General features: G+C 38.5%; 1 protein-coding gene across 1 annotated transcript in view; it reads left to right on the top strand.

Moving 5' to 3' along the window:
• kcnn2 (potassium calcium-activated channel subfamily N member 2) overlaps positions 1–14,934 on the top strand; it is a 70,251-nt gene that overhangs the window by 19,477 nt on the left and 35,840 nt on the right. The window contains exon 4 of the mRNA XM_052117355.1: positions 14,301–14,719. Within this exon, the coding sequence (XP_051973315.1) occupies positions 14,301–14,719 (419 nt within the window). The remainder of the gene's footprint in view (positions 1–14,300; positions 14,720–14,934) is intronic.

The following is a 14,934-nucleotide window of genomic DNA, read 5'->3' as shown; positions in this document are numbered from 1 at the left end:
TACCTTTCACTCAAAACCGTTTTTCTGACTGCCCTGTCATCAGTCAAACGTGTGGGAGACCTTCACGTGCTGTCTGTCAGCGCTGCGTGTCTTGAGTTCGGACCAAGTGACTCCAAGGTCATTTTAAAGCCTAGACACGGCTATGTTCCCAAGGTGATCGGTACTCCTTTCAGAGCACAGGTCATTTCCCTATCGGCGCTGCCAGCATCCGATAGCGAACGCGACGCCAATCTCCTTTGCCCAGTCAGAGCAGTGAGATTGTATACTGCGCGCTCCGCCTCTTTCAGACGCTCTGAGCAGCTTTCGTTTCGCTCGAAGGGCGCACCAAAGGTCTCGCGCCTCGAAACAGACACTGTCTAGATGGATAGTGGACGCTATTGCTGCCGCATACGCGTCAAAAGACCTGCCATGCCCGTTGGGCATTAGGGCTCACTCCACTAGAGGCATGGCCTCATAGTGGGCATGGTCCAGCGGGATTTCCATTCACGACATATGTGTGGCAGCGGGCTGGGCTTCCCTCCACCTTTGTCAGATTTTACAATCTGGAAGTGCCCGCCATGCAGGCAAAACTACTAGCGGTTTAATACGCAACAGCTCCCCTGGTGAGCTGCACTGATGGGACTCATTCCACACAGACCGGCACCGCCGCTCTGTCGTTCCCTTCCCACTATGTGCTTATGTATTACACACACACTGGCCCGCACTCTTGCCGGCCAAATATTATTTCCCCACTCACAAGGGCTCCCCCGGGTCCCCCCACCCCTGGGGCTCATGCAGTGGATGCTTGGCGCGCACGGCGTTGACAATGGGTTCCCGTAGCGTAAGCTAGCTTAGCAATACGAGAGAACCTCTCGTAAGAGAACGAATCGGTTACCTAACGTAACCTCGGTTCTCTCTAGATGAGGGAACGAGTATTGCGTAGCCGGCCGTGCTCACGCCACGAGCGACTTTCGCGTCATTCAATGAAAACCAGGGTTCCAGCCTACGAACTACGCTTATATGCACTCTAGCCACGCCCATTTTGGCAGGCTTTGATGCAGTAAGCGCGCGGACGCCTCTCATTGGACGCGAGTTCGCCCAAGTTCGTCTATAGGCTGCAGCAGTTGCCGCAGAGCAACCAATGAGTTGGCTAGCTAGCCCGCTCAAGGTCTGCAGTTGCTGCACTGCGTTGACAAATGATACAAAATTAAGGATAATTTTTTGGCTTCAATATCTCAGAAAAGATTAATCTTTCCCGTAGCGTAAGCTAGCTTACGCAATACTCGTTCCCTCATCTAGAGAGAACCGAGGTTACGTTAGGTAACCGATTCGTTCTCTCGTGGTTCTCTCTCTGTTCCCCTTGTTCGTTCGAGGTTACCCCCTGCCTTTCGTGGATGTTCGCTGTCTGTGCCCCTAATTCATTTCCTTCCCTTCGTTTATGTTCTTCCTGCCCTGTGTTCTTTTGTGTTTTAGTTTAGTTTTTCCCAGCGTGGACTTTTCTTTGTGTTTATTTGTTTATGATTTATAAATAAAGCCGCGTTTGGACCCAAATCACTCGTCTACCTTCTCCTGCTTCCCACAGCCGTAACACCTACCTTCAGATTTAATTTAATTTATTTATGTAATGTCTGGCAAAAATATTAATTACCGTTTTCAAATAGGTTTCCTGAACACTCCCCTGCCTGCAATTTTAATAAAATAAAATAAAATTGTGTAAAGTGTTGCAAAAATTACTGTTAAATAGGTTTCCTGAACACCCCCCCACACACACACACACCTGCCTGCCATTTTAATTTAATTTAATTTAATTTATTTCGTTTAATAAAATTTAATGTAATTGTGTAGATGCAAAAATATTAATTAATGTTTTCAAACAGGTTTTTTGAACAATCCCCCACCTAACTTTTTAGTTTAATTTATTTGTGTAGTGTCGCAAAAATATTAATTACGGTTTTCAAATAGGTTTCCTGAACACTCCCCTGCCAGCAATTTATTACAATTTTATTTAATTATGTAAAGTGTTGCAAAAATTGCTAAAATATTAATGACTGTTTTAAAAAGGTTTCCTGAAAACTTCCCCGCCTGCAATTTTAATACAATTTTATTTAATTATGTAAAGTGTTGCAAAAATGGCTCAAATATTAATGACTGTTTTAAAAAGGTTTCCTGAACACTTCCCTGCCTGCCATTTAATTTATTTAAAAATAAGAAAATGTATTAGACCACAGTTAAAATAAGCTATGTACATACATAATGCAAAAGCTGTTATAGTTTATGCAGAGTTCAATTACGCAAATGAAAATTCCCAAACCTTGTGGGTCCCTTTTTCAAGGAAACTTGAAAGCCAAAATCAACATACAACTAAGGATTTACTTAACAAAGTGGCCTTTTAGGGCCCACTTTGATATCATAAATTAACCATTGCATTAATTTGTAATTGGTCTGAACCTCTCTACACAAATCTCTAATGAGATTGAGTGATTTTTCTATTTATTTTTTTATCGACAAGATATATGTTCTCCATTCTCTACATTGCACAAATTAAATATTGAGCCATGCTCCATTAGTTAAATTGAACACTATGGAAACCAGTAACCAGTAGCAAGGTGAAATGTCATCTCTAGCACAAAGATCCGAGCCCCCTGTATAGACACATGTTAAATAGATTATGTTGTTGTCCCTGTGTTTCAGAGTTCAGATCTAGTGAAGCAACAGTCAGTGGAGCATGACAGGAAGACAGTTTCAGAAGAGCCATCACCCTTGTGATCAGTTTAGTTCTTATACTGTGGCTCCCATTAATCCACATTGTCTGAATGAGTCAGCCTTGCATCATCATTTGAGCTGAAGGCTTTTCTTTAAGGACTTACGGCAACTGTATATGTCTTTCTTTGAGTAATTTACCGAAACATTTACTACTTTTCTTCATAATGCTTTAGCTAACGGAATAAGATTTTCGATTTGTCCTTTATATTGCTCTTTTATTTTTACTGATGCTGCAAAGGCAAGCATCACTATTTCTCTTGCTCTTGCTTATCCCTAAGTATTAAACGTTGACACATAACTTGTTCTGCATTGCTTGTGCTATAGAGATGAATAATACCTTAAATCATGTGATTTGTTGAAAAGAGATGTGCTATTACTTTTCTTCTAAGCAATTTGATTTAAAATTCTCACAATAAAATGGGAGAAAAAATCCTTTAGACTTACAATGAATGAAGGACTCAAGATGTATCTAGGCATCAGAATATCATAGAGATTGAGGGTGGGCTATCAGCTAACAAGCACCCTAACAACTGCATAGCAACACCCTGGCAAGCAGTCACAACACCCCAGCATTGTGGAGGCTAGTTTTTAATGGGCAAGCACCACTCATATTCTCTTTAGAAAATGCCTACAGCATTTACATACAGTATATAACAAATATAAATGTAAATATACAGAAATACTATATTATGTATTATAATGTATGTATGGAAAATAAAAATATAGAGAATACAGAATATATAAATTACATACTGTATTTATATATAATTGTGGCAGGGCGGAGGGTGGGGCTGGATCGTGATTCAACACACCCAGCTCCTAATAAGGCTGATTAAGGATAGGAATAAAGGTCGACTGGAGATGGCAGAGCGTCAGAGAGAGAGAGAGTTACGGGCAGCTGTCCGACACCTTTGTGTGTATTTGTCTTTTTGGTTAAGTTTCTCATTAAAATATTATTTATATCTTCAAGCCGGTTTTCGCCTCCTCCTTTCAATTGAACTATTTTACACAAGTCTCGGACAGCTGCCCGTAACTCTCTCTCTGACGCACTGCCGTCTCTGGTTGGCCTTATCCCTCTTGGGCTTAATCAGCCTTATTATGGGCCGGGTGTGCAGAATCACGACCTGGCTCTGCCCTGCAAAAGTAATATATATAAAATATTTACATATATACAACAGTTAGTCCCGGTCCTTGAATCTGATTGGACAAGAGACGTTCCATGTGCACTGATGGTCTGACTCCATCAGCACTCAGACGCTTCACTGTGTGTGTATCACTCCACTTGTGTTTGTGCCATTCTAAACAAAATTTTAAGAGCCGTGCAGATCTGTTAAGAGCTTCTGTTTGTCTTTGACATGTATTTGTTTTGACATTACATATGTTAGCCAGCAGGTGGTGGCAAAAGCCAGTTTGGTGACATGAAGTGAAACCGCTTCAGCTGTTTATATACAACAGCTCTTAGTGATCGCATGTATTACTACTACTAAATCTAGGAAATAGCTTTAAACTGCTTTAAACGAACAACTTCAGCATTACGGCTCATCACAGCTGAGACACAACAGACTGATTAATTACACAACTGAAGGCGCTTACCTCTTATTGGACTTTCCACATTGGAGTGGACACACTGTTTAAAATGGAGGACATTGCGGTTTCTATAGTGAATGACTCTTGCTCACCGGCTAATGCGAAATAGTGAGAAACACCCCCGCTATTTTTCCACTGAGAAAGCTGATCTTCAGAAAACTGACAGCATCTCTGCTTGGGAGTGGCAACAGGTGATCGCACACGCTCCTCCTCTCTCTTTCTCTCTCTCTCATATTTGTACACACAAATATACACAGCTCCATCCATCCATCCATGTTTAACCAATAACTTGTTAGAAACAGCACAAGCTGTGATATTATTTCTGAAGTGAACTTTTTGAATTACTTACCACCAACGGTAGATTCTGATCAGTTGCGTAAGTAGTTCTAATGCGTTTTTTGTCAATTTTTTTCAATTTACTTGTTCATTGAACTGTTGTATATAAGCAATATCACATGAGCAAGAGTGCAATATGGCCCTAAATCAGCACTTGTACCTACAGCTAGTGTTATCAAAAATACCGGTACTCCGGTACCAAGTCGGTGCTCAAACAAAAACATTTCAAGGTAGCAAGGAGCCTTTTGAGTATCACCTTGGTAACTGCTTAGTAACCAAATGATCACTCTATCTATCTATCTATCTATCTATCTATCTATCTATCTATCTATCTATCTATCTATCTATCTGTCTGTCTGTCTGTCTGTCTGTCTGTCTGTCTGTCTGTCTGTCTGTCTGTCTGTCTATTTGATAGACTGAATGGTCTTATAATCTTACAATTTTGAACTTTTAAATATACTAAAACTTCAAACTAAAAACCTTCAAACTTCAAGCTTTTACAACTACTTCAAACTTTCAAGCTAGGCTTTCTCAAGCCAACCTAAAATTTGTCCTCTATCTTTTCAATCTAAGACAAGAGTTTTTATGAATGTATTAAATGTATAATTTAAAGAACTATTTACTCTTGGGGCATAAATTAACCCTAAATTTCTTAATCTTATGTTGGTTAAACAATATTACCAGTTGAGTATACTAAGTTTATAAATTCGTATTACAATTACGACATGTCAGTGAAAAACTTAAATTAAAGGTTCAAAGTGCCTATGTGGCTCAGCATGACAATACAAACTACCAGCTTCTGTATTCTACAGTTTATATTCCATTCAAATCAAGTAAACATTTCTGCTTTAGAAAATACAGTACTGTATTATATTGTACTGTAAAGAGTCAGGTCTCAAGTACTACAACACTGCTGTGTATACAGTAATGATGTATATACAAAATATATAATACATAAAAATTAATTTCATACTTTATATTTAAAATATTTGAAAATATTTACATATATATATATATATATATATATATATATATATATATATATATATATATATATATATATATTTACATGTACTGTATACAAGTAAATATAAGTTGTATTCTAATGTATAGATATAAATCTATTTTCAATTATTACTGATAGCTATATCAAGCCCTTCTGGTTTTTCTTGGTTGAATTAGTTGCCTGAGTCATGCTCTCAGTCTTGTTCAGGTTATCTGGAATGACCCTTAGCAGTTGTTACCAGGCCATTACATGTGCACCTTTCCCCTCTGTTGTAAAATTCAGCATTTTTCCATAACTACACCTTTAACCACACGTTGAAATATTGGATGCTAGAAGGTAAAGAACCCTCAAGTGTTGTATTGCAGGTTGTCCATTACCATAATTGGTTTTATCTACCAAGTAGATTTCCTTACATAACCCATTTTAAATGTTTAATTGCTCCGTTTTAAAGCTACAAAGTTGACAAGCGGCCCCTTCGTGACAGAGAACGTTTGCTCAAATAAAATAAAATTAACGCTTCACGCTTATCATTCTTTGTGCAGGCTATGTGGTTTGTTGCTTGTTGTTGTTGTTTTTGCTGAGCTTTGAGTAAGATAGCATCTGTCACCATTTGGGAAGGCAGATTGTGTTTCCCTGTCTAAGTTACGCTCACACGGAAAGTCGAAACAACAAACTATACTAACAGAGAGCTTGGTTAATGTTACAGTATCTCTGAAAATTTTCAGGCATTTCAAAGCTCTTGGTGTGTCTCATATCCTCCTAATCTCCCTCTCTTCTGACTTCACGATTTCTGTCAACGAAATTGTTTTTAGGATTGGAAGCATCCCATGTCCTTGATTTTATTTTGCTACATTAGAATTAGAATATGTTGTAGGAGTATGTGTTTTACGTTCATATTGTGCATGTTCTTCGTATGAATATGAGGGATTAGTGTTGTATTTTGGGGCTCTATGATCCGTGTGACTAATGTTTGTACTGTAGGTTGTTCAAGGGCCTAAAATTGAGCTTTTTTAATTATTGGAGTCCTTCAGCTAGAAAAACACCTGTTAAAAGGTGTGATGAATTTATTTTATTTTTTAGTTGTTCTAATTAGATAATGCATCACTAATTCTATTGCTCATACTTACACCAAGATTCCAGCGAAACGCATATTGAATTCCCACACTGAACATGAAACTGCTGTGTGATGTGACACAGTCACAGCTAATCAGAACAAATTTGATGTTAAATGTAAAGTAATAAGGAGCGTTCACAGTGGCTACTTGGCCGCAATGTCACAGAAATACAAAAAAAAAAATGTTTTCTTTTTTTTATAAGAACGTGTCTAGTAAGGACATGGTGTTATGGTTAAGGACTTTTTAAAAACCCTAATCATAATTATTAAACTACATTATTAATGTCAAAATAGTTTCTATATAATAATGTACATGAATGATAGTACTCAATACTCACTACTCATGAGTACTTTTAAATGAGCTACTCTTCTACTCTTACTTGAGTAGTTTTTAGGACAGGTACTTTTACTGTACTCAAACTACATTTTTTATGAAGTAACCATAATTTTACTTGAGTATTATTTTTCAGTACTCTTTCCACCCCTGCCAGTAAGTAACCGCTTAGAAACCTCCCAGAAAACCTTAGCAACCACATAGCAACGCCTTGGCAACCACCCAAAACACCCTAGCATCGTGGCAGTGACTTTTGCATGGGCAATTACCATTCTTATTTACTTCTGAAAATGTAAAAACTTCATTTTAATGTATTTGTTAATTGAATATATGATCTGTGTTGTCTCATTTTGCTTCCAGAAATGAAGCAACATATTTATTTTTCTTAATGAGGAATTCAGAGATTACGAATTCAGGCTAAATAGAGGTTACTTGGCAGCATGCCAGTTTATATTTTGAGATTTTCATTCATCTTCTTCCAGGTTTTGTATGGTTATATCTAATGTGAGTTATTCAAACATCTGGATATTTATTCATCCTTAGGATACAGGCGTTGTGAGTTGAGCAAGCTAGGTCGAGTGAATAACTTACAATAAATGTCATTAAACTCTCTAAATGTAATGTTTCATAAAACAATGCAAAATAAAATAATTTCTTAACCATTATGTTTTGTCTTGTTTTCCAGTAAAAATATCTAAACATTTTTAAAACAAGATAAATGTACTTCTATATATCTTAAATTAAGTTTATTTTTCCATCCCACTGGCAAACACTTTTAAAGCATAAATTAAGTAAATTTTGTGAGGCTTATGCTTACAGAACAAAGCAGTTTGCCAGTGGGGAAAGAAAAACAATATTAATAAAATAAATATTATCTGAAAACAAGACAAAAATACTGATTAAGAAAAATTATTTTTTATTTTTTTTGCAGAATGGCAGGACTATGTGAAATGAAAATAGCAGAAACCTTTGAAACACGCTCTTGAAGCCTCAAGCAAAAACCCATATTAGAGAATAACTTGGTTATGCTCTGCATAAACCCATTATTGTGTGAAATAGCCTGGTGTCATAAGAAGGCAGGAGACCCGTTTGCACATATGGCATCAGGGGTTTATCATTTGCCCATTTCTCATATCAGATAGCCACAGTCATGTTGGATAAAGTTTGCCAGCAGAAGCATTTGAATTGTGCTGACTGCATCACTCTAGTGAAATATCTCTGGCTGATGGTGGCAGTTGAGTAATGTTGACTGAATGCTTAGAAAGGAACTGCAGTTGATTAGCACAGAGCATTTAAGAGGGACTGGGGAATCTAAGGGAATATAGTGCAATAGCCGAGTTCCAGAAGTAAATTATTAATTATTCCTTTTTTTTCATAGAGAAATAGATTTTATAGGGATAGTTCACTCAAAAAATATGTTCTATTCTCATCATTCCCTATATGAATTTCTTTCTTCAGCAGAACACCAATAAAGATTTTTAGAAGAATATTTCAGCTCTGTAGGTCCATACAATGCAAGTGAATGGTGGCCAGAGCTTTGAAGCTCCAAAAAGCACATAAAGGCAGCATAAATGTTATCTATTTGACTCCAATGTTAAAATCCATATCTTCAGAAGTGATATGATGGGTGTGGGTAAGAAAAAGTTAAACGTTTAAGTAGGCCTGTCGCGATTATTAAATAACCATCTGATCGCTGTTATTTGGTCTAAATGCGATTATTGGCTATTCTAATTCCATAAGAGGATTTTAAGCGAATATACTGTATAAATGCCATGAACTGCTCGTTTGTGTGTCATTTAGTTGAACTCAGAGTCAAAGCATCACTGAGCCGCACCGCGGACATCAACCAGCTCCTGTCCGGAAGAGCGCGCTGATGCGCGTGCTGTCAGCAGAGGTACACGCCAAACTCCCACGAATATAAAAATGAACACGTATAACCTCACTGTAATAATGAACACAAAGCGCTTCAGTTTCACTTTAAACGATCGTGTAATGGCAAATGTTCCTGGTTCATACAAGCAGTGACAAACTAACTCTATTTCTGTGCAGTGATGAAATTAAACAAATTCTCGAAGGTTTTACTTTGTGACAAATAATGGCTTATGGGTTTAATCAGAGCATTAAAATAACATGTGAAAGTGAAGAAATTAGGACAGAAATATTTAACTATTTCATAATAATAAATATATATGATTTTTTAATAAAATATATATAATGTAAAAGTTTTGTTAAAAAACATGTGTAAATGTAAAATTTAGCTATATATAGTTGACCAAAAAGAGAGACTTTAATTATGTAAAGTATTTAGAAATATTTTGATATTTAAAACATTATTTTTCATGTCATTCATAAGTTTTTTTAAAGCCTTAAAAGGAAATTGCACATCCCTTTTTTATTATTTGATTTATACTGTATATTTCAAGTTAAATATGTCAAAATGATTTCTTAAGGTGTATGAATCACACATGCAGAAAAAAGCACACCTTAAGAAATATGACAATTTATGACAATTAATTGCCATAGCCCTAAAAATGTATCGTCATAATCACAATTATTTGTTTGACAATTAATCGACAGCCAAGTCATTTTACTATGAATTCTGAAAGTGGAGATTTATAGTAAAAAAGGGACTTAAATATTGATCTGTTTCTTACCCACACCCATCATATATCTTCAGAAGACATGGATTAAACCAATGTCATATTGATTACTTTTATACTGCCTTTATATGCTTTTTGGACCTTTAAACTTCTGGCCACCAGAGATTTTTCATTTTTCTGTGAACTATCCCTTTAACGATAATGATAAAATCTTCCAAGGCATACCTATCATGAACTCTAAAATTGTTAAGCAATGATATATGCTTCCTGTAGAAGCCACAACCTAATAAGATTTCAACTTGTTTTTTTAAAAGGTGCTTTTAAATCCTGAATTCCCAGTAAAGAACTACACTACTCATAATCCTGAGGAGAGATCCACCAATCAGATTACTCCCTGCTGCTATGTAAATGCAAAAGAGCTGACGAGCCCGATCCAAATCCAATACTGTGTGTTAGTCATGTTCGTTACAGTCAAGCTCAAAAAATGACCATAAAAGAACCATAAAAACAAAATTTTAAATAGTTCATATGACTCGTGCATTTTATTCAAAGCCACTTTTGAATCACACAAAGATGTGCGATTGCTCTGTGAATCACAAAAGGTGGTGTTTAATAAGTAAATATATAAAATGCATGCTCAGCTCCAGCATGTCAGTAAATGGCACTGCTCTATTTACACACACACTAGCAGCCATTTTTAGTCTTCATGCAGTGCACAATATTTGAGCACTACTCACGAATAACATCCCAGATGTAGATGCTCAATAGTTCAGTTCACTTATAATATGTATTTAGAACGGCACCGGAGGTGCATTTTACCAGAATTTGAATAAGAAGCAAATTAAACTACTGTGAACTCTGAACTACAATCAGACACATTCAGGACTTCCTGGAGAGTTCAGAATGTCAAAATAAAAGCGGTTTAAATGTTAAAGGTGCACGATTGAGATATATTACTATATATTACTTTTATAATATATTATTATTGGTTTACAAATGATAATATTTAAGTTGAATGGGTTCCAGAAAATATATGTGTGAATGAAAAGTGAGCTGATATCTTACAACTAAATTGAACAAAAAAGAGATATGAATCCTTTAAAGTGCAGACACAAGTTGAAAAAAAAAAAACTGCTTCTTTTCTTACTGTTAATTTTGCTGCTACATTATCCAGTATATGTTTTTCTTAATAAGCTATACATTTATATTGAAATAATGTGTAGTTAGAAGTTTGTGTTTCTTTACATATTAAAGAGCACACCCAATTAGTTCCACACAATAATGTAAAGATATTCTAAACTGATTATGCAAAAAACAACACTGGTAACGGATCGGCCGATACTGAGATTTCCGATATCGAATTCGGATCGGAAGAGAAAAAGTGGTAATGTTGCATCCCTAGTCCGGATACTCCCATAATCAAGGCTGCTGTCAATTTGAGTGCTGCTCACTTTTGCATGCTGTTGTGGAGCAAACCAGATGGACAATAATATTTGTACTCGAGGGAAATATTTGTGGGACAGAGCATGAAGGGAAACCGGGAGATTTTGTAAGAAGCAGGAATAGAAAATGCAATGTGGCTCCTGAGCCTGACGGTCAAGTTGAGAGAAACTTTGCTCAGTCAGGCATGTGATAAGTTTAAAAGAAACCATTGAGCAATGCATGTTGGCAGAGGCTGACAGACTAAGGTTGAGATTACAGTCTGCTGAGGGGAAGTGAGGTGCAGAAAGAAGGTACAGAGAGCAGGTAGAGCTTTTCACATCACCACACTCCCAATACAGTCACAAATATCCCTTTAAATAAATCTTTCTGGAGGAACATAAAATGTTTTTTCCAGCTTCTTTGTCTTTGTTTTCCTACTCTATACTTTGCACGGAAGGCACATTTGTGTCCCATTACTATATTTTTTAAAACATAAGAGGCAAAAATTCCCATGTTTACATGTTCCATAAACTGCTAACATTACTTAGTGTTAACATTAGTTAACATGAACTAACAATGAACACAATTTTTACAGGAATTGTTAATCTTGATCAATGTTAATTTCAACATAATTTAAATTTGTATTTTTAAAAAAAATAAAAGTTGGAGATGTTAGCATTAGTTATTGCATTATGAACTAACATTAACTAAAAATTAACAATTTTATTTTTATAGAATTAACATTAACCAAGATGAATAAATTGTGTAAATAATTATTGTTCTTTGTCAGTTCATGATACCTAATGGATTTACTAAGGTTAACAAACCTTACAGTAAAGTGTTACAGATAAACTATGATCTGACATAAGATATAGAGGGCCCTATTTTAAGAGCGCTAAGCACAGCACTATGCGATACATCTGTGGGCATGGCAATAAAGTTTTGGTATTTTCGTGCATGTGTTAAGTCTAGGCGGTAGGGTGTTTGACGAAATTGCGTGTGCAAAGTGATAATGGGCTGGGTCAAGCGCAATTTAACGCTAAGGTTCTTCTCCTGTTATTCCACCGTCTGCATCCTATTATATAGTCCATTCCCTGTCATGCACCAGCAATATAAACAAAGACAGTAAGAAGTTCGTAGTGTAAATGTAAGTATTATTCATCATATATGGGGGGGGGGGGGGGTGCAGGCAGTCCAAGGAGGGCACAAGGGGCAAACAGGCAGTCCAAGTGGGGCACAAGGGGCAAGGGGATCAGGGGAATATGGCAAAGACAGGGAGGAAGGGCCATGATGGAGCGGGCGGACAGCTAGGAGACCAAGGTGACCAGAGCAGATCAAGGGGATGACCTCAAGGTGGGGACCGGGTCTGGAGGCCTGGGCAATATCCGCAGGACAGTGACTGGGTCAGGAGGCCGGGGAGGCAGTCAGAGGACAGGGACTTGGTCAGGAGGCCTGGGAGGCGGCCACAGGAAGGCTCAGGAGACGGAGCTGTGGAAGGATCAGGAGATGGAGCCGTAGAAGGCTCAGGAGATGGAGCCCTGGAAGGCTTGGGAGGCGGAGCCCTGGATGGAGGAGACTGGGAAACAGAAGCCTTTCTCCTCCTCCTCCGGGCGGACGAGGCTGGCAACGCTGGCTCTGGGACAGACGAGGCTGGCACGGACGAGACGGGGAGGCGGAGCCGTGGAAGGCTCAGGAGGCGGAGCCCTGGATGGAGGAGACTGGGAAACATAAGCCTGTCTTCTTCTTCTTCTTCTTCTTCTTCTTCTTCTTCTTCTTCTTCTCCTCCTCCTCCTCCTCCTTCTCCTTCTCCTTCTCCTCCTCCTTCTCCTTCTCCTCCTCCTCCTCCTCCTCCTCCTCCTCCGGGTGGACGAGGCTGGCAACGCCGGCTCTGGGACAGATGAGACTTCCAGCTCGTTGGCCTTGGCCGGCGTGGGGGTTGGCTCGTTGGCCGTGGCAGGCGTGTGCGTTGACTCGGTGGCCGTGGCAGGTGTGGGCGTTGGCTCGGTGGCCGTGGCAGGCGTGGGCGTTGGCTCGGTGGCCGTGGCAGGCGTGGGCGTTGCATGCTCAAAAGCTGAAACTGGAATTGAGAGAGGTGGTTCCTCTGCAGCGAATGTCTCCAAAACTAGCCCCACATACTCCCTCCATGTATAATCTCCGGTCTTCGGCAATTCCCTCCACAGGCATGTTGATAGTCCGATCCGATAGACTTCCTTCAGGGTAGTGTCACCAAGACCGGTGTGGATGGCTACTGTGGAGAAGAAATGGGAGAACTCCCGAATTGTCAAACCCGCATGGCTTAGTTCTGTGAAGTACGCTGCTAGATCCATTTTTGGTCAGTTGTTCTGGGAAGAAGTCAAGAGAGCTGAATCTAGGTGCAGCTAAGGATTTTTTATGAAAATAAACAAACACAAATAACTGGAATGAAAGTAAACAAACACAAATAACTGGTAGACACAGGAACAAATAAAACATCCACATAAAAAACATAAACAGGTGTAAACATCTACGAAGGGCACTGGTTAAACACGGGAGGTCAAACACATACAGGTACATAAAACAACTGACAATGAATGATCAAACAACAGGGCTTAAATACACAAAGGATAATGACTAAATGAAACACAGGTGAGGACAATGAAGGACTGCTGGCAGAGATGAGAGCAGGGAATTATGGGAAGTGTAGTCCGGGAACAGATGACGGGGAGACACACAGGCCAGACAACAGTGAATCGTGACAAGTTCATTCCCTCATAAAAGAGTTTAAGTACACAAACTATTTTTAATTAACACAATTTGATTAATTTTAAAACAAATTTTTACATAAATTGTTGTGTTATAATGGATTGAACTAGCTCAACCAGTAAACCATATTACCAAAATTATTGTAAGAAAAATTATCAAACAGATATTTTTTTCTAAACATTTATGGGAAATATAAATGTATCTATATATAAACCAATATTTTGTCTCAAACTAGCTAGCTCCTACTAGAATATAGCTTACTTTAGGCTAAATTTACAAAGCTGTTATGCATTCTGGAATTTGCTAAATATATATATATATATATATATATATATTTTAAAGTTTCAGATCCTACTTTATTCCCTATTTGTGGAAAGTCTCACTAACAGTGTTTTTCTTTACTTTGTTTCTGAATAGTTATTCATGGTGGACAATGGTGCAGACGACTGGAGGATAGCCATGACCTACGAGCGCATTTTCTTCATCTGCTTGGAGTTCCTGGTGTGCGCCATACACCCTATCCCCGGCAACTACACCTTCACATGGACGGCAAGGCTAGCCTTTTCCTACGCACCGTCCAAAACGGACGCCGATGTGGATATCATCCTGTCCATTCCCATGTTTCTCCGTCTGTACCTCATCGCTCGGGTCATGTTGCTTCATAGCAAACTCTTTACCGATGCTTCGTCTCGCAGTATCGGTGCTCTCAACAAGATAAACTTCAACACACGTTTTGTCATGAAGACCCTCATGACTATTTGTCCCGGCACAGTGCTGCTGGTGTTCACCATTTCCCTGTGGATCATCGCTGCCTGGACTGTGAGGGCATGCGAAAGGTGGCCAGTTTTGTTTGGTTTACTGAATGAAAGAAAACTAAAAGGCCTTTAGGAGACCATGAGGCTGATGATGCAGCTCCAATCAATGCAAATACAATACAATGACCAAAAAAGTATTTGGACACTGAAGCTACACTAAAAAATGTATGAATGCCGTGCTGAGTGACTCCAGCCAGGTCTCCTAATCAACCAAATTGGCCCAGTTGCTAGGGAGG

Source organism: Xyrauchen texanus, chromosome 44 (genome assembly GCF_025860055.1).
Source record: "Xyrauchen texanus isolate HMW12.3.18 chromosome 44, RBS_HiC_50CHRs, whole genome shotgun sequence".
NCBI lineage: Eukaryota > Metazoa > Chordata > Actinopteri > Cypriniformes > Catostomidae > Xyrauchen > Xyrauchen texanus.
This window is presented reverse-complemented; position numbering and strand designations above follow the sequence as displayed.